At 49.2% G+C, this 27,760-nt stretch overlaps 1 protein-coding gene across 9 annotated transcripts in view; it reads right to left on the bottom strand.

Annotated features, from left to right (window-relative positions):
• Positions 1-27,760, bottom strand: part of DLGAP2 (DLG associated protein 2) — a 736,824-nt gene that overhangs the window by 92,209 nt on the left and 616,855 nt on the right. For 8 of the 9 annotated variants that reach the window (XM_082443969.1, XM_082443964.1, XM_082443966.1 and 5 more), the window contains one exon: positions 7,475-8,544. In XM_082443969.1, coding sequence (XP_082300095.1) covers positions 7,475-8,544 — 1,070 coding nt within the window. Of the gene's footprint in view, positions 1-7,474; positions 9,579-27,760 lie in introns of all 9 variants that reach the window. The other variant, XM_082443968.1, reaches the window with a different exon arrangement.

The following is a 27,760-nucleotide window of genomic DNA, read 5'->3' as shown; positions in this document are numbered from 1 at the left end:
AACTGTTTACCGTTGCCGAAAATCCCATCTGGTGGGTGAATCTGCTGGTGGTGCGTGAATCATTACTATTCCCTCCACGGGTCTAAATTATTGTGTCTTCATCCAGAAACAAGCTTCCGAATACCTCCTTCTGTACATGTTTGCCATGTGCCCAGACATTCTTATATTAAAATTCATGTTCTTAGTTAAAAGTGACCCTCCTTTTATTTCTCTGTTTTATTAGCGTTTGGGCACATTATACATGTAAACAAACCTATACAGTTGACCCGTGAACAATGCAGGTGTTGGGGTGCTGACCCGCCATGCAGCCAAAAATCCGAGTATCACTTGTAGTCAGTCCTCCACATGCTCGGCTCAGCATCTGAGCAGTCAACCAGCCGTGGATCATGTAGCACTGAGTATTTACTACTGAAAAATTCCACCTACAAGTGGACCCACGCAGCTCCAACCTGTGTTGTTCAAGGGTCAAATCTATACTCAGAATAGCGTGTGTAGGTCGCTTACACATGAATTTCATTTTAATTTTTATTTATTTATTTATTTATTTTTGGCTGTGTTGGGTCTTCGTTTCTGTGCAAGGGCTTTCTCTAGTTGCGGCAAGCGGGGGCCACTCTTCATCGCGGTGCACGGGCCTCTCACTATCGCGGCCTCTCTTGTTGTGGAGCACAGGCTCCAGATGCGCAGGCTCAGCAGTTGTGGCTCAAGGGCCTAGTTGCTCCGCGGCATGTGGGATCTTCCCAGACCAGGGCTCGAACCCGTGTCCCCTGCATTGGCAGGCAGATTCTCAACCACTGCGCCACCAGGGAAGCCTGAATTTCATTTTAGAATAGTCCAGGAGACACCATGAAATATTTGCTATACACAGGATACTTGGTTTGACATGTTTAGGAGCCATGGTTACGGGCAGGAAAGTTGTTTAAACAATTGCACAATGGGTATAAATGCATGGACTTTGGAGAGGGCGTGGTTTAGCTATCAACAAGCCTCATAGGACCTGAGAAGGCGTCTCATGAGAAGGTGTCTCACATGTTCCAGAACCACCCCGTACAAAAACAACTTTCTGAGGTTACCAACTTAAACAAGGGATCAAGGTTAGCGTTACCCCTGATATGACATATAAACATCATGTACCCCTTGACATGATGTACTGAATAGGACACAATATCACTTCTGGGTATTCTTGCCAAAAATGCATAACTTTAATCATGAAAACATCTGAGAAACCCAAACTGAGAGACATCCTACAGAATAACTATTATTCTTCAACAGTGTCAAGGTCATAGAGGCAAGGAAAGATTGGGGACCCACCATGTATTCGAGGAGATTAAGGAGACACAATAACTAAAAGACTGTGGGAACAGAAAGAGGACATCGGGGAAAACTGGTGCAATTCAAATGAGATCTGTTTTTAAGTTAATAATATTATAACGTTAATTTCCTGATTTTGACAACTGTGCTATGGTTATCTAAGTTGTTAACACAGGAGAAATGGGGTGAAGGGTACACCTCAGTTTTCTTTTCTATTATTGCAACTTTTATGTAAATCTAAAATTATATCAAAATAAAAAGAAAAAAATTAAAAAAAAAAAAGGAAGGCGTCTCATAAGAAGGCTTCCCAGCTGAGCTCGGACACCTGGGAGGTGGGTGGTGCTGAGGGCGGGGAGTCAGGGCCCGGGAGGAGGTGCAGGCGGAGGGGGGCCCTGCCCCCAGCCCAGGGGAGTCGGCTTCTGATGAGCCCAAGTCCACCTAGTTCTAACCCTCATGCTCTTGGGACGACCCCAGTGGTTCTCAGCTGGTGGTAATTCTGTCTCCCGGGGACACTTGGTGACATCCGGAGACAAGTCTGGTCATCTTCAAGGTGGGGGGACTGCCTCCTGGCCGCTGGAGGCTTGAGGCCAGGGATGCCTCTCACCATCTTGCCCCGACCCCCGTGCACAAGAGAGAATTGCCAGCCCGAGTGTCAGCTCTTCTTTGATTTCTACCGTGCACATTCACAGTCACACACAGACCTCGTCCTGCTTAACTGGTAAACGTGGATAGAGTAGAATATTCACCCACACAATATTATAGGTTTATATAATGACTGATGATTTTCCAAGCGCCTTTCTTACACTGTGTTGAGTCTCACCACAAAGGCTGATATGTATGAGATCAATGAGGCAGAAAGGTTGACTGGGCTCACGGCTGGCAAATACTTGAACCCCAGCATCCTTCAGTGAAGAATTTATCTCAACAACATTTCCCAAATGCCTGTCACAGGCCTGAGACCATACGAGGGACTAAACATGATGCACTGAACGGGGCGTGGCCTCCTGGAGGTAATCCTGTGTGCTGGTCACCCATTAGTCCTCTGTCGGCACCGTCCATATGTGCCGGGCACTGTCCACATGTGCTGGGCAACGTCCATATGTGCTGGTCACTCTCCTACGTGCTGGGCACCGTCCATATGTGCTGGTCATGCTCCCCATGCCCTCTCCTGTCCCCTTTGGTCCCCGGTCTCCTCCCCCCACCCCTTGCTCTGTGCCCTGACACTGAGGGAGCCTCTCGCCAGCCTGGGTCCCTTAGCCTCCGGTTCTGGTTGGCTCTGCCGAGGGCTGCACTGCGTGGGGAGTGGGGAGGGTGCGGAGCACCTTCCAGAGCTCTCTCCAGCTTCAGGCCCACGGTCTGGCAGGAGCTGCCTCAACCAGGCCTCCGAATGCTGGGGGTCCTGCCTGCACGGGCCCCCTCTCTCCGGACCCTGCCCACAGGCCTAGGACGGTAATGGTTTCCCCTGTGCTCTGGGAACGGCTCCTTTCAAACCCTTCCCAGGGATTGCCACTGTTCTCCAGGACCCACCCGTCCACTGTCACGAAAGAACAGAGACGGCAAAATGCCCCACGATGTGAGCGTGTCTTAGGTGCTGATGAAATCGGCCAAGACGTGCACGTGGAAACACGAGAGACCGATTGTGAGAAGCGCCCGGAAGCGGGACGAGGGTTTCCATGGGGACTCCGGGGGAAGGGACCCGCCACCTCAGCAGGTTTGGGGAGTAACCCAACCCACAGAGGGGCCAGAGAAATCTCCTAGTGGCCACGATGCCAGCCATTCCCGGCGGGGACAGCCCCGGGGCTCCGGGGGGCTGGGAACCGGGTGAAACAATTAAGCTTCTGAGAAGCTTGTCAGAATTACTGGTTTTCTGGAGTTGGATGGTCTTCATGAGCCCTAATTCCAACCATCCTGAAGAGTCATGAATCCTGTGAGAGCAGAAGGGGCTGGGGGCTCATCCATCCTCCTGATCACCCCGATTCCAGAACCACCCAGACGCCTCCAGTGCCTGGAAAGACGCTTGTTTTGTTGAACCGACATCTGAGTATCTTTTCACTGCTTCCAGGTGTCCTGCGGCATCACAGGACAAACGAGCCTCCTCGTTCCTTCATTTGGGGCTTTATTACGAGTCCGACCCCACCAGACGCCGGAATAATGCGGTGATGGGGGTGTAGAGTCCTGTTGGGGAGACAGATCGTAGACCAGCGAGCAGAGCAATGCAGGCGGAGGGAGGGACGGGGGCGCGAGACACACTCTGGACAGATGGGGCGGCCACTTCATCCAGGGTGTGGGAGGTGGTCAGCCTCAGAGCTCAGCTCTTAGTCAGAAGTCAGCTTTCACTTCTGATCGCGTGGAAGCACACGTCCAGGGCTCTGGAAGCCTGAGGCCCCTTGAAGTGCTTACTGCAGAAACGAGAAGAGGCCCCCTTTGGTAGAGGTGGATGGTTTCTCTAAAGCACAAACAGAACCCACTGAACGAATGTCATTGGGAAATGCAGCGTTTGTAGGATGTACTTCTGTGCGCACGCCGGTACTTCATCAACTTTATGAGCCGGCTTCCGCTCTGGGATGCAGGATGCTCACGACGTACGGAGCGTTTGGAGCCCTTTCCCGCGCAGGACGGTGGGGCAGGCTCGGTGCCCGGGTCTGGGGGCATGCGGACCTCGGCGGGATGGAGCTTGGGAGTGGGGCTGAAACACTTGGCAAGTGTGGGGAGATTTTCACGCTTCACAGTGGCTCTCCCTGCTCCACAGTCCTTCCGCTCCTCCCCTCTGGCGGCTCCCTGGAGTCGTGTCATGTTGGGACGGGAATTCTTCCTGTGTTAAACACCAAACAAGATGCTGCCTTTGGAACGGCAGCATTATTAGCACAGACACTGGGGTAAGACCCCCAGTCGCCAGGAGAGACCCTGCGAGTCTGGACCACCAGTCGGGCAGAGACAATCAAGAGAGGAAGGAGGGAGGGAGAGTGAAGGAGGCCTGCGGAGAGGCCAGGAGGCCAGGACGGGAGAAGGGGGTACCGAGCTGGTGCTGGCCCCGGGCTACGTGCCACTGGAGTGCGATGTGATGGGGGCCGAGGCCTGTGTTCCTGGCATGTTCTCACGTGTCCCCGCCGTGTTCTCTAGACGACGCAGTTGCCCTCACCCGTCCTCCCATTAGGGCCGGGCGGGCACCTCCTACCTTCGTGTCCCTAGAACCCAGGGCAGCACATGACAAGGGGGCCACCTGTTCCCTGAGCTAAGCCCCCACAGGTCACCCGCCCAACTCACGTGACATTCATTAACACTCTGACCTTAGACGCTTTGTCTGCTGATGGAGAAACTACCCAAACAAGCTCTTTCAAAGAATAAAAAGGACCATAATTTTCTTTCAATTCTGCCTATTGTCTGCTTTGACCTACTTAAAAACATAAAAACTCTTGCTCTAATGTTAACTATGTATTCTGTACAAACCAAAGGTGAAAGTGAAAAGCAATCCTTTTGTTCAGCTCCAAATGTCTCAGCTTTTGGTGGAAAAAGAAAAGCGTATGAGCATTTATTTCTCCTTCTGTTCTTCTAAATCGTATTCCTGCGGTAGCACCTACAGACAAATTCTTCCAGTGCCCCTGCCTTCTGGCTGTGAAATAAGATCTGCGCTGGTGAGGATCCAGAGATCTGTATCCTTCCCCAGAAAGCGTAATGCAGTCAGCGTGGTCAAGCCCTGTAGCAGAAGGTTCTGGAAGTCCGGGCCCAACAGGACAAAGGAGCCTGGGAAGGAGGCGGAGCTCGCGATGCTCCTGGTCTCAAATCTCTCCCCCGTGATCCAGCGGGGGCCCCGGGGAGGACGCGGCTGGCTCCCTTCCGGGAAGGAGCGGGAGGGAGGGGGGCTTGGTAGGAACCCGTCTCCTGAGTGAGCGCCTCACCCGCGTCTCTCTGGGGCCCCGTGGCGCCGCCCTGCCTGCGATGTGGCCCTCACCGCGGGCGCCTGTGGTCCAGACTGTTCTGAGGCTGCATCGTGAGTGAACTCCAGACAGTATCCCTTCACGAGGACCACGCGGCTGGCTCTACGACTGCCCACTCCGAGTGAGGCTCTGGGGGGTTTGCGGGCCTGCGTGATGTTATTTAACACCAGGGGTTGTTCCACCGAATCACAACTTTTCACCGGGATCCAGTCACTTGTCATTTCTCACACATTATCACATAAGGACGAATGTTCCGAAGTCTGGAAACCGGGTTTTGCTGGAGCCACGGCTGGAGGGACGACCCTCTCGCTCCACCGGGCGAGGTCCTTAGTGACCCTCACGCGAGCAGTGAGGGACCACAGCGGGGGTGGGGGGGGGCTGATGGTGGAGGCCCGACCACCGCCTGACAAACACGAGGGCCCGAGAGGCGGCTGCGTGACCCCTTGAGACCCCACAGTTGGAGCCCAGACTGCGGGGAACGTCAGACAAATGGGTTCCTAACCACCGCCCAAAATAAAATCCCTGGGGAGGACAGTGGAGGCAAGAGAGAGCAAAGAGAAAGAGACAGCGGAGAAACCGACAGATTTTCCATGGACAGGGCACCCCACCCCGCACAGGCCCCTGATCTGGATGCCGACGCCAGCAAACCGTGAGAGAGAAATGTGGGCAGACGGGGAACCCTGCACACTGACCAGATATTGAAACGCTAAAGAACTGTGACTCCTTAATGTCTTAATGGCATCGCAGTTGTGTTTCAAAAGGAAGAGCCCTTACCTTCCAGTGTGGGTCTTTTAGAGATAAATACAGAAACACCTACCTAGGCCGTGTGGGCTTTGTTTCAACATAACCTGGACCGGAAGGCAGGTGAGGTACTGATGGGACAAGACTGGCCCTGAATCGATCGTCCCCGAGGCTGGGTGACGAGTGTTTGGGGTTCATTATGTTGCACTCTTGCCTTTATATCGGATTACTAGTTTCCATGATTAGCAGATGTTCGGTAAGCGGAGAGGGGACAGAAAACGTTTGAGAGGGAGGCCCTGAGGGGTACGAGGTGCCCCAAGAAGTGTCATGGAAAAGTCAGGTCATTGAGTCAGGCACCCAAGGGGCCCCATACCCCAGCTGTAGGTCCAGACTGACGTGCTCAGGGGACACTACATTGGAGATTTCCCAGGTCCAAACACGGACACAAACAGGAGAGTTTTGCTTCTCTTACAATGACTAGACTGGGCCCAGAATGGATTTGTCATATTTCTTTAGAGATGTACCGGTAAAAATTTCATATTTATATATCACTGGCATTTGCTAACTACAAGCAAAATTTAAGTCTCTCCCATGGCTACAAAAATAATATTTTATCCATCTACCAATTTGCCTCCTTGAATAAATCTTCCTATAAAAGCAATTTGGTTAGCATTTCCTTTTAAAACAGAACCACTGGGTTTGGGACCATGTTCCAGGATGGCAATTGGAATTGCTAAAATGATTTGCAGCCACCTGACGCCCGAAAAGATTCACAGTTGTTTATCTGTTCCATTAGCTGACCGTCTGATGACTCAGCCAGCGTTTAGCGCTATTATTCATTATTCCGTGAGGGTCTCCCTAACCCAGAGCACAGCCTACAGCAACTGCTGTCGGGCACGTTGAAGGGAGTGTGAATTGGAATACAAATTATACATGCGCTGAAGGAAAACTTCAGACTTTCCAGCTTTGCTAACAGCACTGTTAGCTAACAGAAGCGATTGCAGAGGCCTCTTAAAAGGGCTGGGTGCCTCTCAGTGGCTGGCGCTCCGCCAGCTCCCTCAGGGGTGGCATGGTTAGGAGGCCGGGAGGAGAAGGGACTGATCAAAAACAGAGGATTCCACAATACGCCACCTCCAGCCAGCCACTGCCTTTAATCTGTTTTTGCCTTTGGTGAATGTGTTTCATCCACACCCCAGGGGAATGCATGTGGTTTCCATAATCACGCTCCTTGGCTTAAAGAGGCTACTGTCGGGTAAGGCCCGTGAACTCACTCAAGCTCACTCCCGGACCAAACCAGCCACGTTCAAATGGGAAAGCACTCCCATGGGCTGGCACACGTTTGTGGCCGGTGCCACAACATCCTGCAGCCTTGGAGGCACCCGAGGACCGGCCCGTCGTACCCAGGGCTACGGTCTGGAGGAAGGACCGGGGGGTCCCCCTGGGCCCATCCCACTCGGCCTGCCGAGACGGCACGCGGTGCCCTCCCTTACCTGCAGGTAGTGGCAGGGCCGCAGGGGCGGCTTCGGCTCCGGGGGCCCCAGCGGCTTGTCCAGGTGCAGGGAGCTCTTGCGGTAGGCCTCCTTGGCCTGGCTCACCGTGAGCGTGGACCAGGAGCTGCGCTTCATGTGCTTGGCGTCCGGCGCCAGGGCCAGGCCCTCACAGGCTGAGCACTTGACGTCGCTGTTGCTCTTGGAAATGCGCAGCGAGAGGTCCGCGAAGGGGCCGGGCAGCGCGTCGGGGTAGCAGTGGGCCGCGGGGTCGGCGTGGTGGCGGCTGAGCGCGCTGGGGGCTCGGTAGGTGCTGTCGCTGTCCAGGTTGTCGTCCGAGCTCCACCAGCTGCTCAGCCCTGAGCGGTGCCGGCCCTCGGCCTTGCGCTCCCGGCTCTTACTCCGCTTGCCGTGCTTGGAGTGGTGGCCGTGGGCGTGCTCGTCCGCCCGGCCGTCCCCCTTGGTGCCGTTGACATGGCCCTTGGACGAGCCCTCCAGGGAGTGGGACTTGGTGAAGAGCTTCTGCACGGAGTGGACCAGGTGCCGGATGCGGCCGGGGCTCTCGCTGCGCTGCTCGGCAGCCGCAGACGCGCGCTGGTACTGCAGCGTGTGGAAGCCGTCCCTGTGCAGGGGCAGCTGCTTCTCGAACTGGTCCAGCAGGTTGGCCGGGATCCGGTTGGCCTTGGCGCCAGCGTGGGCCACGGCGCAGTCGTCCCTGGTGTCGTAGTGGGAGCTGTAGTGCATCCGGGGAAAGGTGCTGCTGGACACGTGGTCTCCCAGCGCCACCGGCAGCATCACGCAGTCGGAGTGGACAGAGGTCCGCGGCGAGCAGCGGTGATGGTCCATCGGGCAGCTCTCGGCCGGGCTGAGCAGGTAGGGCTGCCGCGCCTCCGGGCCGCGGTGCAGGCGGCCGTGGCTGTGCTCGCAGTCCTCGGGGGGCGTCAAGCCACAGGTGTGGCCGGAGCACAGCGGGGGCTGGTTCCGACTCCCGGACAAGCCTTTCATAGTCCTCAGCGCAGGGGAGTACCTGTCTTCATTGAAGTGCTGAGTCGGGGACCATGAGTGCTGCTGGTCTGTCGAGAGAACACAGAGGCACCGCGTCAGACTCAGTGGGAACACGGATGGAAGCCCTCGCTTGACACCCATCCCTCTATACGTGGACTATTTGTATCCCGTGGCCGCTCCTGGTCTGGACGCTCAAGTGAACGATCATTGTTTTATACCACATCGCCTGCTCCAAAGTATAAGAGCATTAAAAGTAACTTCGATATTCCCCAGTGTGGTTCGACAACTACGAATACTTAATGCCTAATACGTTCATCAGGTCTCTTGACAGCAAGATTTTGTGGTGTTAAACAAATGAACAATTTGGGGGGAAAAAAACAAGTTACGTTTCAACTAGACTTGCGTGTTGTGGTTCAGTTTAAGAAGTTTGAGAAATCACACCTGCTATTTCATCAGTGACACTGCCTGGTGGGCTGATGCACCACACGCTAGGGGGTCGGTCATGAATCATTTAAAGCTGTGTCCTCACTATGCAGGCGAGCAGCGGAGGTGACTTTCTCAAGGCCACCGTCCGCGTCAGCACGAGGATGGAACCAGGATGTCCTGACTTCCTATTTCAGACTGTTGATTTTGAGCTGTACAATTCTACTCAGAAAAGTCAGGAAAAAAAAGGTCTGATTTTGTGAGCTGCACTATTAAACACAGACCCTCGAACCACCAGAGCTGACCTCTGCCGGATGCTGGGTTTGCTGCTGCTGGGTGCCCTGGTAGGAAGGCAGCTGAGCTCAGTGGTCGAAACGGGGGCCTCTGGGCACGGACTAGTTAGGCTTAGGGTCCCAGTTCTGCCAGCACTAGTGTGGGACTCTCGGCAGGCTTCTGTCGCCTCAACTGTGCGCTGGCAACAAGCAGAGGTCCAGGAGAAGGACACGCTCAATGATTATTTTTAGCTACATTATTATGATTGTAATTGTTACCATTTTCAGTTCTCTTGGGTCAGCATGTATAAAGTCCAGGGTTTATTGGATTCCAGGCTTGCTAGAGAAGCCCCTTGCTCCACTTCTGCTTCCCGCTGTCCCAGCGTCTCTGCTTCTGTTGCTTCCAACTGGTCACCAAACAGATGCAGGAGACACAGACTCTATTATAGTATATGATATGTCTATAAACTATGTATGCATAATGCACATATCCATATAGAATATGCATACCTAGTATATAATATGCATATAATATAATCTATACAGGAAATACAGACTCTGTTATAGCATATGATATGCCTATATACTATGTATGCATAATGCATATATCCATATAGGACATGTATACATAGTATGTAACTTGCATATAATATAATATATAAAGGAAACAGACTCTATTATAGCATATGATATGCCTATATACTATGTATGCATAATGCATATATCCACATAGGACATGTATACATAGTATGTAATGTGCATATAATATAATATATAAAGGAAATAGACTCTATTATAGCATATGATATGCCTATATACTATGTATGCATAATGCACATATCCATATAGACTATGCATACCTAGTATATAATATGCATATAATATAATCTATACAGGAAATATAGACTCTATTATAGCATATGATATGACTATATACTATGTATGCATAATGCATATATCCATATAGGATATGTATACATAGTATGTAATTTGCATATACTATAATATATAAAGGACATAGACTCTATTATAGCATATGATATGCATATATAGTATGTACACATAATGCATATATCATATATAATATGCATACACTGTATATAATATGCATACATTGTACACAGTATGCATATAATATACACAGGAAATACAGACTACTATAGTATATAGCAGGGGTCCCCAGCCCCGGGGCCACAGCTACCGGTCCGTGGCCTGTTAGGAACTGCGTGGCACAGCGGGAGGTGAGAGGCAGGTGAGCCAGCGAAGCTTCATCTGTATTTACAGCCGCTCCCCATCGCTCGCATTACCGCCTGAGCTCCTCCTACTGTCAGATCAGCGGCGGCATTAGATTCTCATAGGAGCGCGAACCCTACCGTGAACTGCGCATGCGAGGGATCTAGCTGGCACACTCTATGAGAATCTAATGCCTGATGATCTGAGGTGGAGCTGAGGCGGTGATGCTAGCGCCGGGGAGCAGCTGCAAATACAGATTATCATCAGCGGAGAGGTTTGACTGCACAGAGACCATAATAAATCAAGCGCTTGCAGACTTGTATCAAAACCCTATCAGTGAGTGGCAAGTGAAAACAAGCTCAGGGCTCCCACTGATTCTACATTCTGGTGAGTTGTATAATTATTTCATTATATATGACAATGTAATAATAATAGAAATAAAGTGCACAATAAATGTAATGCACTTGAATCATCCTGAAACTATCCTCACTCCCCCCTCCTCCCCCGTCCGTGGAAAAATTGTCTTCTACAAAACTGGTCCCTGGTGCCAAAAAGGTTGGGGACCACTGGTATATAGTATACATATATAGTACATAATATGCACATATGGCATGTAATGTAATGTATACTGGAAATACAGACTATTATAGTATATAATATGCATTTATAGCATGTATATATAATGCATATATCCATATATAAAATGCATGTATAGTATACATATAATATATAGAGGAAATAGATCCTATTAGAGTGTATAATATGCATGTATAGCATGTATGTATAATGCATATATTTGTATATAACATGCATGTGTAGTATATAGTATGTATGTAATATATAGAGGAAATAGATCCTATTATAGTGTATAATATGCACATATAACATGTATATGTAGTGCATATACTCATACATAATATGCATATATAGTATACAGCATGCATATAATATACACAGGAAATAGATTCTATATTATAGTGTATAATAGGCACACATAACATGTATACGTAAGGCATATATTTGTATATAATATGCATATACTATAGCATGTGCAGGAAACACGGACTCAGGATGGCAGGCTCCCTGAGGCTACTGGCTGGCCCCAGCCCCGTGCCAGGCCCAGAGCGGATGCTCCGATCTGCGTGGTGACCAGATAAGCCAGCAGAGCCCCTCACTCTAGGTTCATCTCTCAGCTCTCCTGGGAAGTATCCTGTGCTTTGTCACATCAAACTGCTGCTCCTTCTAAAAATTCCCCCGCAGGTCCTCTCCACGCTCTGCTCCCCAGGCTGGGGTGCTTTCTCCAGGATCTGCTCTCTGAGACTCGGCTCCAGCACCACCCACCGCAATTCAGACAATGCCCGGGCCCCCTGTGCGCTGTCCTCAGGCTGAGGGTCCAGAAAGGGACGATAAGGGGACCTTCTCAACGCGTGAGAGCCTCGTCTCCTCAGGAAGGAAGCTGTCTGAGCCCCGACCCACCTAGGTGTCCAACACCCTCTCCCCAGGGCCAGTGCCCACCTCGGCCCCACCCGCCTGTCCTCCTCCACTGAGAATGTCCCCCACTCACCCTCTACTCACAAAGCCTCGCCTGAGACACACACCAGCATGCACAGAGCCACCCACCCTGACCCCCAAAGTGGCCTCCAAGGGCCACTGTGGGAAACAGGGAAGAAAGCTGAGAGACATGAGACTTCTCCCTGATGACCGCCAACCCAGCTCTCCTGGTGATCCACGCAAGGGAAACGTCACCACCTGCCAAGGACACTGGCCCAGTGACTGGTGCAAGGTGTGGAAATGGAGCAGGACCCCATGGGGCCCCCCAGGTACACAGGCCCCGCCGTGTCCCCCGTTTCTTGCTGGTAGATAAAGGCTTTCGTTTCCTAGGCCTTCCCCGAGTCCCAAAGAGCAGACTCAAGCAGTTACTAGTTAGGGAAGTGAGGGAATTGCAGAAATAAAGGAAAAGCAGTCAAGCAAGAAACGTAATGAGAGATTAAACGATAGTTCAGGGATAAACCAGAGTCCTAGTTCCTCCTCAAGGGATGTACCTACCACCTGACACATATCTTGGGGCTGTTCTGCAGAAGCTAAGACCCCTGCCCTGGGGGAGGCCGGTGACTACAGGCTGAGACCCCAGACGGCTCGGGACCAGGAGGCTGAGGATTGAGATTCCCGGAGCATCACCCCGTTGCCGCACCACCGACCAAGCAGAAGAAAGTCACGGTCCCTGCAGCCCTCACCCCAAAGGTTGCCTTTAAAAACCTTACGCTCAGGCCAGCCAGTAACACGGATCAGAGACAAACCTACGTCTCCCATCTTCTTGGCTGTTGCCTCTGGGTCAATGAAACTTTCTCTGCTCCAAACTCTGACCTTTCGATTTGTTTGGCCTCACTGTGCATCTGACACACGGACTTGGGTTCGACACCAGTGTGGGTTCAAAAGGTCCCCTTTTCAGGCTCCAGAACTGCCACTTGTCAGGCCAGCTCAGATGTGGGAATGTATTATAAGAAAGGGACCCGGTTTCACGGATCCCTGAGAAGTTAGGGGCAAGACTTCTACCTGGGAGCAACTGACAGCAGGAGAGAAAGTAAACCTTTTCTGAGGATCCCAAGGGGCTCTCACTCTCTCCTGCACGTTCGCAGCAAACGGTCCCCAATTCCAGGGTCCGTGGGCCCTTTATCTCCAAACAGAGCTTTGCTTCATCCCAGTGTGAGGTGCTTCGCTGTCTCATGGGAGTGGCCATCCCATAATAGCTAGGCAGTGCCTGTCCTTCTCAACAGCCAAATTATAACTAGAGCACTTCAATATATCAGGCAAGGATATTTTAGATTATATTTTAATATAATTAAAAGCAAGTTTTCAAAGGAAATTCAGTATTCAATTGATAAACAGCAAAAACTGTGTTCTGTAATCTAGACTTTACAGCAGCATAAAGTTGTCATCCTATTATCTTTTGCTTCATTTTTGCATTAACATGTATTTAATACAATTCTAATCTTCCTCCATATTAAAAAGCCAGCCCATTATTGCTCCACTCACGCATCCCATTTCTACCTGATGTTTAGCCTGCAATCTACACTGTGAATGTGGCTCCATAAAAGAACAGCACAAAAGAGAAAAGTTTAACTGAAATGAATTAAATTTGATTATGCCACATGTTGATAATATTCTCATTTTCCCTGAATTCCCTGACATATGCGTGGAAGCTTACACATTACCTGTCAAAAATAAAACAATGACAACACACAGGATAATAGTCCACCGTAAATACTGGCGATACCGAAACATATAATGAGGGCTTGTACTCTATAGGTTTTTTAATAAGTCTACATAACATATAACAAATACCTTAGGGGCTGGTAATTTCTCTTTGTGAAAGTGAGGTAACAAACACAAAATGCGGAAGGCATCTTAGCTTCCTAATTTACAGCTATTCACTGAACCCTTTTTTGTTATTAAGCAAAAGAAAACAGCAATTATCATCATTAGTCATTAACTGTCTCCCCAAATTCAAACTAGAATGTAAATGCACATTTTACTGCTGGATTTCATGAGACTGTTGGCATACCCAGTCTAAAAGATATATTTTGAGTGGTGGAATGAAACCTTTTAAAATACAGCTAATGTGATGGAGTGCTCACTGTGCGTGGGGTCGTGTAACAGGCTCTACCCTCCTGGCAGCCCCCCAGGAGCAGGGCCTGTCTCCACCGCAGGCTGAGGGGGCCAAGGCTAGCAGGGCAGTTGGGCAAGGTTCCCCAGGTGGCACCACACGCAGACACACACATGCACATGCACACTCTCATATCAGAGCTGCATCGGAACCCCAGCATCCCAGCTCTGGGCTGCTGATGGATGGGGAGGATGGAGGGGGCCCCTGTGCCCTTTCTGGTTAAACCAGGCTCGTGGTTCCAACACCAAGCCCGGCCTGAGCCACCCAGGCTGGACACACACTGCGGCGAGGGGCCCAGGCCCAGGTGTCTGGGGAAAGCGTGGAGGCCCCTGCCTCCGGGTGCAGACAGGCATGGCCGGGCCCTCCCCAACCCCACTGTGGGTGCTTGGGAGGTCCTTCCCCCGAGGGAACCAGCTTTGTCTCCCTCTGCCGGAAGCTCACTTACACCCAAGCTGCCAGCCTGCCTGCATCTGCCTCTGATTTTATCCCCCATCAGGGGGAGGGACAGACCTTGCACTGCGTCACTTGCCCCTGCCCTCACTTGGGAAGGAAAATCCTGTAGGAGGGAGAGGGCTGCTGAACTAAACGGAAAGAACAACCCAAGGAAGACAAAACGAAGGGGCAAAAACTTTATCTAGTGGACCACGGTGTTGCTCGCTAAATAAAGAAGGATATATTTTCCCCAAACTAGTGGAACTTATCAACATTTCCTCAGAAATTTCAGCTGGGTCTTGTGCGAAGCCGTGAGGCCTCCCTGGTGGTCCCTGGAACCGCCGCTCCCTTTGCATGCTGACTTGTCCTCCTCCCCACTCCTGTGTCCTCCCCGCTGGCCCCGGCAGCACTGGCTCAGCCCACTTCCCTTCACGACTCCTCAGGAGCCGCAGGCCACCTGGCCATCTCGCCAGGACCTTGCGACACAAGTGCAGGTCAGGGAACCCAGAAAGAAAGAGCCGAGTGGACCTGTTCCCGTAGGTAACGTGTGAAGGTATGAAAGATGGGGCCCACCATGTCAAAAGGAGCCTATCTGAAGCTCCTTTAAAAAAGTTTCCTCAAAAATTAAACAGCAAAGTTCAAGATTTGTATCCTGACAGCTACAAAATATTGCTGAAAGAAATTAATGATGCTCTAAGTAAATGGAAAGATATACCCAAAAAAGAATGCATAACTGAATCACTTTGCTGTACAGCAGAAATTAATACAACATTATAAATCAACTATACTTCAATAAAAAATAAAGATATCCTATATTCATAAATTGGAAGAATTAAAATGGTTAACATGGGAATATTCCCCCAAATGACCTACAGATTCAACAGAATCCCCATCAAACCCCCAACTGGCTTCTCTGTCAAAATTCAAAACCAGATCTTCAAATTCATATGGATAGAAAATGAAAACTAAATCTAAAGCTAGCAGGAGGAAGGAAATAATAAAGCTCAGAGTGGGGATAAATGAAATAAGAAACAATACAGAGAATCAATGAAATCAAAGTTGGTTCTTCAAAAAGATCAATAAAATTGACAAACCTTTAGCTAGACTGAAAAGAAAAAAAACACTCAAATTTCTAAAATCAGAAACCAAAGTGTTGGATTACTACTAACCTTATATAAATAAGAAGGATTATAAGGGAATACTATGAACAATTGTATGCCAGCAAATTAGATAACCTAGATGAAATGGACAAACTCATAGAAACACACAAATTATTTTGAGAAGAAACAGAAAATCTTGGCAGAACTATAAGACAGAACTATTGGGTTGGCCTAAAAGTTCGTTTGGGTTTTTCGTACAACCCCAAATTCGCAGGATACAAGATCAAAACACAAAAATCAGTTGTGTTTCTACATATGAGCAATGAACAATTTCCACAAAGGAAATTAGGAAAGCTATTCCATTTACAACAACATCTAAAAGAATAAAATATCTGTGTCTACATTTAACCAAGGAGATGAAAGGTTTGTACACTGAGCATGAGAAAGCAGTGCCAAAAGAAATTTAAAAAGACCTAAAGAAATGGAAAGACATCCTATATTCATGGATTGGAAGACTTAATATTTTTAAGAATTCAATACTATCAAAAGTGACCTACAGATTCAACGCAATCTCTATGGAAATTCCTGCCAGCAATTTTGCAGAAGTGGAAGAACCAATCCTTAAATTCAGTGGAAATTCAATGGGCCCCAAATAGCTAAAACCATCTTGCAAAAGAAGAACAAAGTTGGGGGACTCACACTTCCCAATTCCAAAACTTGCTAAAAAGCTACAGTAATCGAAACAGTGTGACTCTGGTATAAGGACAGACATATAGACTAATGGAATAGAATTGGGAGCCCAGAAATAAACCTATACATCTATGGCCAATTCATTTCTGGTACAGGTGCCAAGAGTGTTTAGGGAAAGAATAGTCTTTTCTATAAAATGTGCTGGGACAACCAGATTTCTACCTGCAAAAGAATGAAGTCGTACCCCTATCTCACACTGTATGCAAAAATGAACACAAAATGGATCAAAGACCCAAAGAAAGGCATAAAAGTATAAAATTCTTAGAAGAAAACACACATGTACTTCTTTGTGAATGTGGATTAGGCAATGCTTTCTTAGATATGTCATCAAAAGGACAGGAAAAGAAGAAAAAATAGATAAAATGGATGCCCTAAAATTGAAAACTTTTGAGATTTAAAAGACACCCCCAAGAAAGTGAAAAGACAACCTGGAGAATGGGAAAAATATTTTGCAAATCAAGTATCTGATAAGGAAATTGTATCTAGAGTATATAAAGATCTCTTACAACTTAATTATAAAAGACAAATAGTTCAAATAAAAATGGGCGAAAAATCTAAACAGACATTTCTCCAAAGAAGATATACAAAGGGCCAATAAGTACATGAAGAGATGCTCAACCATCACCGGCCATCAGGGAAATGCAATTGAAACCACAATGAGATACCATTTCACATCACTAGGATGTCTAAGTAAGAGACAAAGTAACAAGTGCTGATGAGGATACAGAAGAAATGGAACCTCATTCCCTGCTGGGGGGGGTGTCAGATGATGCAGTCGCTTGGAAAGTTCTTCAGAAGGGTAAACACAGAGTAACCATGTGACCCAGGAATTCAAATGTGAGGTACATGCCCCAGAGAAATGAAAGCAGATGTCCCCACAGAAACTTGTATGTGAATGTTCATAGCAGCGTTATTTGTAATAGTAAAAAAAAGGAAACAACCCAAATGCCCATCAATGGATGTACAAAAGTGGTTATGTCCATCCAAATGGAATATTATTCTCCAATAACAACCAATTAAGTATGGGAACACCGTACAGCATGGATGGACCTTCAAAACATTATGCTAGTGAGAGGAGGTAGTCACAAAGGACCACATATTACATGATTCCACTCGTATGAAGTTTGCAGAAGAGGTAAATCCATAGAGACCGGAAATCGATTGTTGAATGTCAGGGGCTGGGGCAGGAGGATAGGGGGTGACTGTCAGGGTGTGGGGTGATGAAAATGTTCTAAAAGTGACTGCAGTGGTGGTCGCACATATCTGTGAATATAAAAAACACTGAATTGTACATTTTAATGGTGAACTGTATGGTAGGTGAACTATATCCCCATAAACCTCTTATAAATGAATAACTATATACGAAGAAGACATAAAAACACAAAATTGAATATATACAAAGTCCACTTTAAAAAATTTTCCTCATGTGTTTAGAACTCAGTAAAAGACCTTTTTAGCAGAATTTAGGAAAGCAGTATGCTTGTTGGTTTGCTTTTAAATGTCCTCTCTCTCCATGGTAGGGACGGATGTGATTGAGCTGAGTTCCATTAATTTGACTGCTAGGCAGCTCAGGGCCAATTTGGGGTCCACGGACAGTCACTTGTTTCCCTTTGCTCCTTCATTCTTACTGAAAGTTCTCAGATCATGATTTCAAATTTGCATTTATATTTCATCAGTATATTTTACATGTTTTTGTTATTCACGCGTCACATTCTTATAAAATGAGATGAGGAATAAATTAGTGAATAAATTAACTTTAAGTGGTTCGATACTATTAGTTCAAGTTATACAGTAGACGGTTGAGAGCTGTTGAATCACCTGCCAGATAACGGCTGGGGAAGCGCGAACGCACTCCGGCTGCGCTGGGGGCAGCAGGGTCAGGAATCCAGGGAGCTGGGGGCCAGAGCTTTCCTCACTCCTGCTATCCAAGGTCTGATAGCTCATGCACGTTTGAATTTCCTTACCCATCTGTGGTTTTGCCTTTATTTGACAAACAGTTCAAAGCCCTTCAAACCTGGGCTATGCACTAGGATCACCCGGGAAGCATTTCAAAGGGCGGTCCCCAGGCATTACCCCGGACACGGTGGGACTCTGTCTCTGGAGCCGTGGCAGCTCCCCAATCTGTAAACGTCAGATGCTGCTCTCGGCTTCACGCAGGGCACTGCTGTCACTTGTCGAGTCTTCCCCTGTGGCTTTGTGTCCCCAACTAGCGCCTTTCACCTCTGAGTCACCGTGTACCTGGGGGGGGGGGTTCCCTTGAACGACTGTCACGTCTCCATCATGGCTGGTAACTGAATGAATATGTAAACAAGCGAAGCTAATAAAGAGGATTTGCGCCCTGGGCTTTGCCAGGGGCAGGACTTGCAGGGAGGTCTCCAAGGTTCTTAGGCAAAATTTAGATCCTCTACCAGCTTCTAGGCCGGAGTTGCTGGAATCACAGAACACTTTCCAGCAGCTGGAGCCCTTTTGATGGGAAGGTTCTGTGTGGAACGCTCTCCGCTTCCAAGCTGTGAAGCACTGAGTGCAGTGCTGTTGAAACGGTTCTGCTGCCGAGCTTTTCTGGCCCTTCTCTCTGCTTGTTCTTTAATTCTTTTTCTAAATTCTGCTTTTGTAAAATCACGGGCCCCAAGGGCAAAAATGCTCAAAGTTTGTGCGCTTTCAACCCGTTTTCAGAGGCACAGCCGTGTACCCCCGGGCGCTAACGCTGCCACGGTTCTTAAGCTGAGGGCCTTCGGGCCTGCGGGGCTCAAGACCCTCCCCTGTGTTACAGATGCAGGTCAGCTCGCTGGGCCCCGGTACTGTCCGTGGAAGCAAAGTCCACAGCTACTCCCTGACCTCGGATGGGACCGGCCGGGAGGAGGCGCGTCTGGGCCGTGATCCAGGTGTTTTTCTTTTTCTCGTGAGGTCACAGATGCCCGGACGGAGCTGCCCAGGGGGAGAGGCCGAGGCAGGGCGTCCGCGGTGAGAGCCTCTGTCGTCCCCCTCCTCTCGCGCTGACCTGACCTCATGGTTCAGCCACCTGCCCACCCTGCACGTCCCAGAACCTGCCCAGATGCAGGCGGTGACAGGTGACAGAAACCAGGGGCCGGCCGCAGGCCAGGGACGGAGGGAAGCGTGGACAGCCAACCCGGGAGGGGTGACAGTGTGTGTGGGTCTCTCCCCTCTCGTGGGCCTCGGGCTCCGGGCGGGGGTCGGGCCTGGGCCGGGGAGGGGCCTGGCGGGAATGCGGTGGAATCTGCGGGCAGAGTAGCTTGGAGGCTGCAGGACTTGGTCTACTCCCTGGAGCAGAGAAGCGGCAGAGGGGCCTGTCTGATGCGCTCCGGGGCTGTGAGCACCGGAGCGGGTGAGGCGACGCGCTCAGGCCTCCTCCACGCCCCAGCCCAGGGGACGGCGGCAGGTAGTGCCCTGCACCCACGTGCCCCGTTCACAGGTCGCAGCTCTGACCCCCAGAGAGTCCGGAGACGGGGCCCGTGAGGAGAGGGCTAAAGGTTAAATGAGGTCCCCGCAGGGCCCTGACCCGCAGCACTGGTGTCCCCAGGGGAAGAGGGAGGGACACAGCGAGGAGGGCCCTCTGCCCCCGGGCACCCTGACCTTGGACTCCCAGCCTCCAGAGCGTGAGAAGCAGACGTCTGTGGTTTACGCCGCCAGCTAGTGGCGTTGGCTGTGGAGGGAGCAGCGGGGGTGCGGGCGGAAATGCCGACACGTGGGCAGTGTGACCCCCCAACGCGGTCCTCCCTGGAAGCTCACTGCCAGCGTGTCCCTGTGAGGAAACGGGGTTCAGAGGGGGGAGTGGCAGCCCTGAGCCCGGGCCCAGCATGGCCCGGAGGCCTCCTCCCTGCCCACCTGTGACGCGGGCTCCAGGCTCCGCTCCTGTGGACGCGACTGCTGCCCGCTACCTCCAGGCCCGTCCAAAGAGGGGTCCGTAATACCGAGTCACAAGCGTGTTGTAACCCCTGGTCACGCCTGTCCCCACATACAAAGGTGTCCTCCTCTCAGGAGCCTCATGGGGGTGTGAAAACCAACACCGACACGTCCACAAGTCCACCTCTGACCCCCGAGCCGGGGCCCCGTGAACACACGTTGTTTCAGCTTCTTCGGGTCCCTTTGGACACGAACGCTGTTTGTTACGAAAACAAACAAAACCCACGAGCGTCGGATCCCATCCTGGGGAGGCTGAAAGACAAGATGAGGAACCCCTTCCGTGACAGGAGGGCGTGTGCCGGAGCCAGGAAATCTAGGCTCCGGCCTCCGACCCCGCAGACACCGCCTCCCCGATCGGGCAGCTCGGTCCTTTCAGGAGCTCCGGGGGAACAGCGTGGGCCCCCGTCTCGGAAGACAGGGTTTGAATCATGAGGGTAAAATCGAATTCCTAGAGGAGGGGTCACAGCACCTGGCAGAATCTCAGTAGACAAGGCAGCGCGAGCCGCCCTCACCCTCAGGAGGAGGAGGGGGTCACAGCATCTCCATCCCCCGCGGCCCCTGCCCGGCGAGCACCACCCGGGAAGAACTTTCCTCTCCTTACAAAGCGCTCTGCCATATCGTACGCTGAGCCTTAAACAGAGAGCAACACAGGGATGGAAACAAACTTAACATGCTTTGCATTTTCTCTCCATTCAATTCTGGTCTGCTTTCCAGGGAATTTCGGATGGTGGAGAGAGCGCGTTTGGCGGTGAGATGAAGGCACAGCCTTTCTGAGGCACAGCACAGCCTGGGGAGGAAGAAGAGTACTGCGCACATGAAGTAGTTTTTGAACGCACTGTAGAGCTTTGCGTGAGTGCAGAAGTGTATTTTGGGTGGATTTAGGTGGAGATAAAAAGAAGACAGAATTCAGCATGGACGGCAGGGTAACCAGGAAGGAAAGGAAGAAGGGAGGAGAGAGGAGGGGGCAGCCTGAAGGCTGCAAAGAGCTTCCTGGCCGAGGGGATGCTTTCCCTCTGCCAGGAGCCTGCGGGGCGGCCCCGCCCACTCCACGCAAGGCCACGCCCTCCGCGGGGACCCGCATCAGCCTGAATCCATGATTCCCCGCGAAGCGAACAGCTCTCTTCCCTCTAAGGTCCCTGTTCCCACGGCGGTGCTTCTCTCCGCGGGACTCTCCGCACTTTACTGGACCCCACCCAGCCTTGAAGACCCACTGCACGGGCTTTCTCCTCCCGTGGGTGTTTCCCCAGACTCTCCACCTAAACCCACTCATCCCCCCTCTGAGTGTAAACAGAGCGTCTCCGCTATGACAGTTACACATTCATTCACACATTCTCCCATCTACCCATCCTCACCCTCAGCCACCCAGCATCCACAGGGCACCAGCTCACGGTCAGGTGCTGGGACCGTCCCTGTTCTGAGGCAGCAATGCCTGAGACGCTCATTCCACTGGAGGAACGAGCATGTGAGCAAACAGAAACCTCTGTGACAGAGAGAAGCACGTGCAGACAGGGGGGAGTTGGGTGAGGGGGACCCGGGCTGGCGAAGAAGGGTCAGGGGCTTGAGACATCATCCACAGCTGACACGTGAGAAAACCACTGCTCTAAGAACGCGATTTCCCGGGGTCAAACAGCTCAGGGGTCCAAGTTCCGGCTAGACCCCCACTGCCCTGACTTCAGTTGTCCTCCTTCGGCCCGCCCGCAGCTTTATCCAGGACAGCGCTCACTGGTCCCTCGCCTGCTCCAGGTGCTGGGGACCCCACGCTGCTTTTTCCTGCTCCCCTGAGCCGACGCTCGCAAAAGGTTTAATCCCGTAGATGGATGAACTGAACGGGGGTCGAAGCTGCCCCCTGTCACCCCTGTTGCATCCCGGCAGGGACACCAGCCTTCTCAGGTCTAGCCGTGCGGGACGGCACGTGTGTTGTCTACAGCCTGCTTCTCTTCTGGCTTCTCCACCTCCTGGAGAAATGGCTCACCTCCCAGCCAAGCCCCGTCCACTCACAGTCTAAGCTCGGGGCCCTGGGGACGGGGACAGAGCTGGCGTGCGCTGCCGCCCACACTTTGCAGGCGTCTGGACTGTGGGTGCTCAAGCGCGGTGCACCCAGGGGGGCTGCGAGAGATTCTCAGAAACACCTCTTCCTGCAGCCCTGCGGCCGCCTTGTTCAGGTGGATAAAAACGGCCGTCTGTACAAGCAAGTCAAGGAACAGTGCAACCCCAATTCACTATTTTTAGTAAAACCAAATCCATTGCCTAGTCTTCCAACTATGCACATTTGGACAAGAGGTCAGTGTGCTGCCCCAAGGCACAGCTGCCTGACCGCTCATGACCTGCCCACATGTCACACGACCTTCCATAAACCCTGCTTCCCGGCCATCCTTCAGGGGATGAGGGATTGAGGGAGGTTCCTTTTCCACCGTGGCATGAGGCCAAGCCAGCACATTGTGGGTGCGTTGATGACGGAGAGAATAAATCACACCTTCTTTCTCAGGGATTTGAAATCCAGACATTTGGAGAGAGAGTTTGTCAGTGCCGTAGCAGCAAAGCGGGGGGACGTCTCAGAGGCTGTGTGGGATGCCCAGGTCTGAGGGCACGACGCCCAGAGCAGCAGCAACCCCGCCTGCACGGCCACTCCATCTGGAAGGATGCTCTGGTCCCCTGCAAGCAGCAGCTGGGCACATGCTGACAGGGTCCTGTCCCCTTGAACCCTCGTGACCTCTGCAGCAAACTGCCTTCCTGAAGGTGACCTGAGGCATCTGTCCCCGGCAGCCAGAAAGAGCTTCATAAGGGGACACTTGGGGGACGAAAACCGCACCTCAGGCAAATGGAAGCAAACTGCCAACTTGCAAACCTAACTGACCAAAGGAGGATTTCACCCATTCAAACCACAGTCTCAGCTAATATTTAGGATTTTATTAACTCTTGTACTTTGTTCCATAGTGTATCCTGCAGTGTTGATTTCGCACACACACACACCCTAGTGATTTAACTTGGCTCTTAGATCGGCAGTTTCCATCAATAATTTGTAAGATATGCAAGTAGCTTTCTTTTTTACCCCCGTTAACTCCACACAGATCAAAGTTCTACTTTAAAAGAAAAGTTGCACCTAGATGTCTTTTGAACGGACGATATCAACACGCAGAGTTTTGTGATTCTAAACTCAGGTGCTGAAATCTTCAGCTACTTTTCAGAATTTCCTTATATTTTTGATTAAGCTTTTATGGTGAGCACGTTGGCAACTTAATTATACTTAATTACCAAGTGACTTCTTATTTATGGGCTAAATAAATAGCTTTTAAACAGATCTTTATTCTGCACTCAAAAACAACAGCTTCCAAAGCACAAAAGAAAATTGCTATCAGTTGTAAATCCAAACCATTACTCATGAGGCCCAAAGTCATTTCTGACTCTTTATTAGGAAATATGCCTTGTGAAATACGCGTGTAGCTTCACAAAATTATAACTGTTTTCCAAGTCTCTTTCTCCCTGAGTTCCTTTGATACAAATCAATCTCCTTAATTTAAATCACAAGTCTCTTTCTCCCTGAGTTCCTTTGATACAACTCAGTCTCCTTAATTTAAATCAATCTCTCTCTCTCCTTTTACATAGTTTTTGATGATTATCTTATATTTCTGCCTTGACAAAAATTTATAAGCTGTCAGAAACGTCTGTTGCCAATTCCCAATGTATATATCCAGTAAAAGAATGCTTGTTTTAAAACATTTGATTTTTGACAATTATTTCATAAGCAATTTTGAAATAGGAGTTCATAGTAAATTTTAAGGTAGTGTTGATGATTACCTTAAATGCCTCAATTTATAAACTTGAAGTTTTATGAAAATTAAATTCATTTTAAGATTTTAGATGATGTAAACTCATAATACAATCCCTGGTGTAAACATTTTAATTTAAAATCCACGCTCTCCACTGGAAAGTAGTCAAGACAGGATTCATTTATCGCCAGTGGTGTCCGGCAATTTCCAGAAGCAGAGTGTTCTTTTGCTAAATCAAATGATGAAGGAAGCAACACCAATATGGATTTACGTCATTAGCTCATTTCTCCCCAGTATCAATGACTACGACTGAAGATTCATTAATAGGGAACATTTCTTTGGGGAGAATGTCTCCCTGGAGAACATTTAGATCAGCCCTATGCATGTGAATGACGCATCTGGAAATAGTTTACATGTGGGAAGAGGAGGAAGAAGTACAGGGGCAGGTGCGCGGGGCCCACCTGCAGCAGGTGTGGCGCGCCGTTTCCTGTTCTGTTTGACCATACTTCTCCCTCCTACAAAGATCCGTTTTCAAAACCTTTGAATAGAACTGAACCTTCTTTTACTGCGTTACAAGTCAAAGAGAGAGGTTTGTCTACAAACCAGCCCCTCCTTTCTACTCATGTAAAAAATTAAATTGAAGTCAAAATATATCTGCACATTTCTATGAATCAAATAGGTATATTAATAATTAAAACAAGCTGTTGTGGCCAGAAAGTGGCAAAGCACGAATCCTTCACTACGGGAGGGTGTTTATAAATTAGTATGACCTTCTGGGAAATAAATGAGGCAAAATCTTAGAAGCCATGAGAATCTTTATACCTCACAGCCAGGGAAGCATACGTACAGTATTCTACAGAAGGAGCAATCTCAGATGAGGAAGTCACCTCTGCACAAGGATGTTTCTGGTGATCTTAGAAAACCGACCTCCTATTTGTTTGTTGGTTTATACGCTGACACGTTCCAGTGAGGATTTAGTTTGTTTTTACAAATACAAATGAGAAAGTGAACTAAATTGAAAAACTTTAACTATGAAGCAAGAGAAAGGAGAGTAGGAACGGTGATGGGGCCAGGACCTCCTGTCTTAGCTACGACTTGATTCTGACAACCATTCGAGGAGAGAAACACCCGATTCGGTTACCTGCACGCTAGAGACACAAGAGTCAGTCAGAAAAATGCAATTTAAAAATCACAGGAGAATTTCCTCCTCTGTGTCCCCTTGCAGAATATATTTTCCCAGCTTTGTTGGGACATAATTGACCTATAGCGTTAAGTCTAAGGTATACAGTGTGATGACTTGATACACGTACGTATCGGGAAATGTTTACCACAAGAAGGGCAGTTAACACGTCCTTCCCCTGACGTCTATAATCACCATTTGTTGTTGCTGTCGTTACGGTGAAAACAGTAAAACTCTCCCGTCTTAGCAACTCCAAGTATACAATCTAAGTGTTGCTGACTATAGTTGCCATGCAGTGCGTTATGTCCCTGAACTCGGTCACCTTATAACTGAGAGTTTATAACTGACAAACATCTCCCCATCTCCCCACTTCTTAGGGAATATTAAAATATAAAAATTCTTAGAGAATATTAAACTATTAAAAAGGAAAGAAATATCCCAAATACTAACATCCTCAATGTTTAAGGAAATCATGAAGGTAAGAAAAATAATTCCCTGAAAAAATTAGCAGGTAAAATGAAAATAATTTCATAGACACAAAATACAAATTACTAGCAAAATATTTTAACCTCACTAACAATCAAAGACCACCAAACCACATGAATAAAATATCTTTCAGAAGCATAGATCCATTTACCAAACTGTTGCACATGGAGCTTTGTCCTAGAAAAATAATAGAACAAAGAGAGAAGGATGGTCTCATTTCACAATCACCTTTTGTGAAATTGGTTCCAAGTCAAGAACACACACACACACACACACACACACACACACACACACACTCGCATACACACACAGGTCTCTCTAATCATCTCAGTATTGAACGGGCCACCATACTCAATTTTAATCAACTGCCCCACTTTTTTTGCGGGGGGAGGGAATTTAAGTTACTTCCAAAAATGGACTTTAAGAAAGTTAAAAAAAATAAACTTTCAGCATACTGAGGGCAAAGTGAAGTTATAGAATATACTTTTGGGGGATTTGGGGTTTCTCAACATTTGTTAAACACAAAAAGTTGGAAAGAAATTTCAAGTTAAAGAGTGTTAGAGAACAAATGGAATTGTTGTACCTAGCCATTTATATTTGGAGTCCAAAGATGCTCTTCAAAGTGGGACATTTCCGCTGAGTTCCCCGTGGACCCCTGCCCCGAGCCCCCACGTGCCCCTTCCCAGAGGGGACATCGTGTCCACTGAGATCACTGAAACCACGGTCACAACAACTTTTACGCGGGATGGGCCAATATTGGACACGTTTACTGCCTGTTCAAGGTGCAATTATTTGCCAATTTTTTCACGTTGTACAACATCAACTTCTGTTATTTTTAACCACTCACTGTACCGGCACTGGTCTGGACTTTGTAGCAGCCCCAGTTTTTGGTGACGAGTGCTCTTTGGGTAGTGAATATTTTTGGAATTGGTACTTTTTATAAACGTTAATTTATCTCAGCATTAGACGAACACTCCGTTCTCTAAATTGTCGCCTTCCTTCCAAAACCCGTGGTCCATCTCACTGACCACCGCTGAGGCAATAAATGAAGGAAATGATAAACATTTCCTGACATCACAATTTGACCAAAATCAGGAAAGTTAAATCACATGAACATTTGAAGAAATACTGGGAAACAATAGGGAAGAAAGTGGTATTAAATACATGGATGGACCTAGAGATGATCACACTAAGCGAAGTAAGTCAGACAGAGAAAGACAAGATTATATGATATCACGAATGTGGAATCTAAAATATGACACAGATGAACTTATTTCAGAAGAGAAACAGACCCACAGGCATAGAGAACAGACTTGTGGTTGCCAAGGGTGGGGGGACGGAAGGAATGGGAGTTTGGGATTAGCAGATGCAATTATTATATATTGGAAGGATAAGCAACAAGGTCCTACTGTAGAGCACAGGGGACTATAGTCACCATCCTGTGATAAACCATACTGGAAAAGAATATGAAAAAGAATGTATATACATGTATAACTGAATCACTTCACTGTACAACAGAAATTAACACAACACTGTAAATCAACTATTCTTCAGTAAAATTAAATTAATTTTTTAATGAGAAAAGGTTCTTACTTTTCCTTAGCATCAATATTTACTTGTGGGGAAGGCACTCGGGAAATTGGGGCTTTGGTCTGCATTCTTCCTAGTCGTGCCCTCTCCTCAGTGACACTGTCCTGTTTCTGTCACCTTTCTTGTTTCCTTCTCCGATTTCTAAACGGGAAACCAGAGACGCTCGTGGCTGCCTTGTGGCTGCACCTGCCGAGACCCTGGGGGCCCCGGCTGCCCGCAGGATGGGGGAGGCTGGCGGAGGCCTCGGCACCCCGCGCCCCGTCCCCTTGCTCCCAGCCCCTGCACACACCCCGTCCCCCATCTGGCCCCCCCGTAGGCCTCCTGCCTCTGCCGGGGACGCCGCACGTGCCCCTCCCTGCCCCCGCACGCCCCCATGGTCAGTTCTCTCCACCTCCCGCCTCAAGGGTGGGGCAGCCCCTGTGACCCCCCCTGCCTGTGAGGAAGCCCGCAGACCCAGCCTCGCTTC

Source organism: Balaenoptera physalus (genome assembly GCF_965194825.1).
Source record: "Balaenoptera physalus genome assembly, chromosome: 21".
Classification (NCBI taxonomy): domain Eukaryota; kingdom Metazoa; phylum Chordata; class Mammalia; order Artiodactyla; family Balaenopteridae; genus Balaenoptera; species Balaenoptera physalus.
This window is presented reverse-complemented; position numbering and strand designations above follow the sequence as displayed.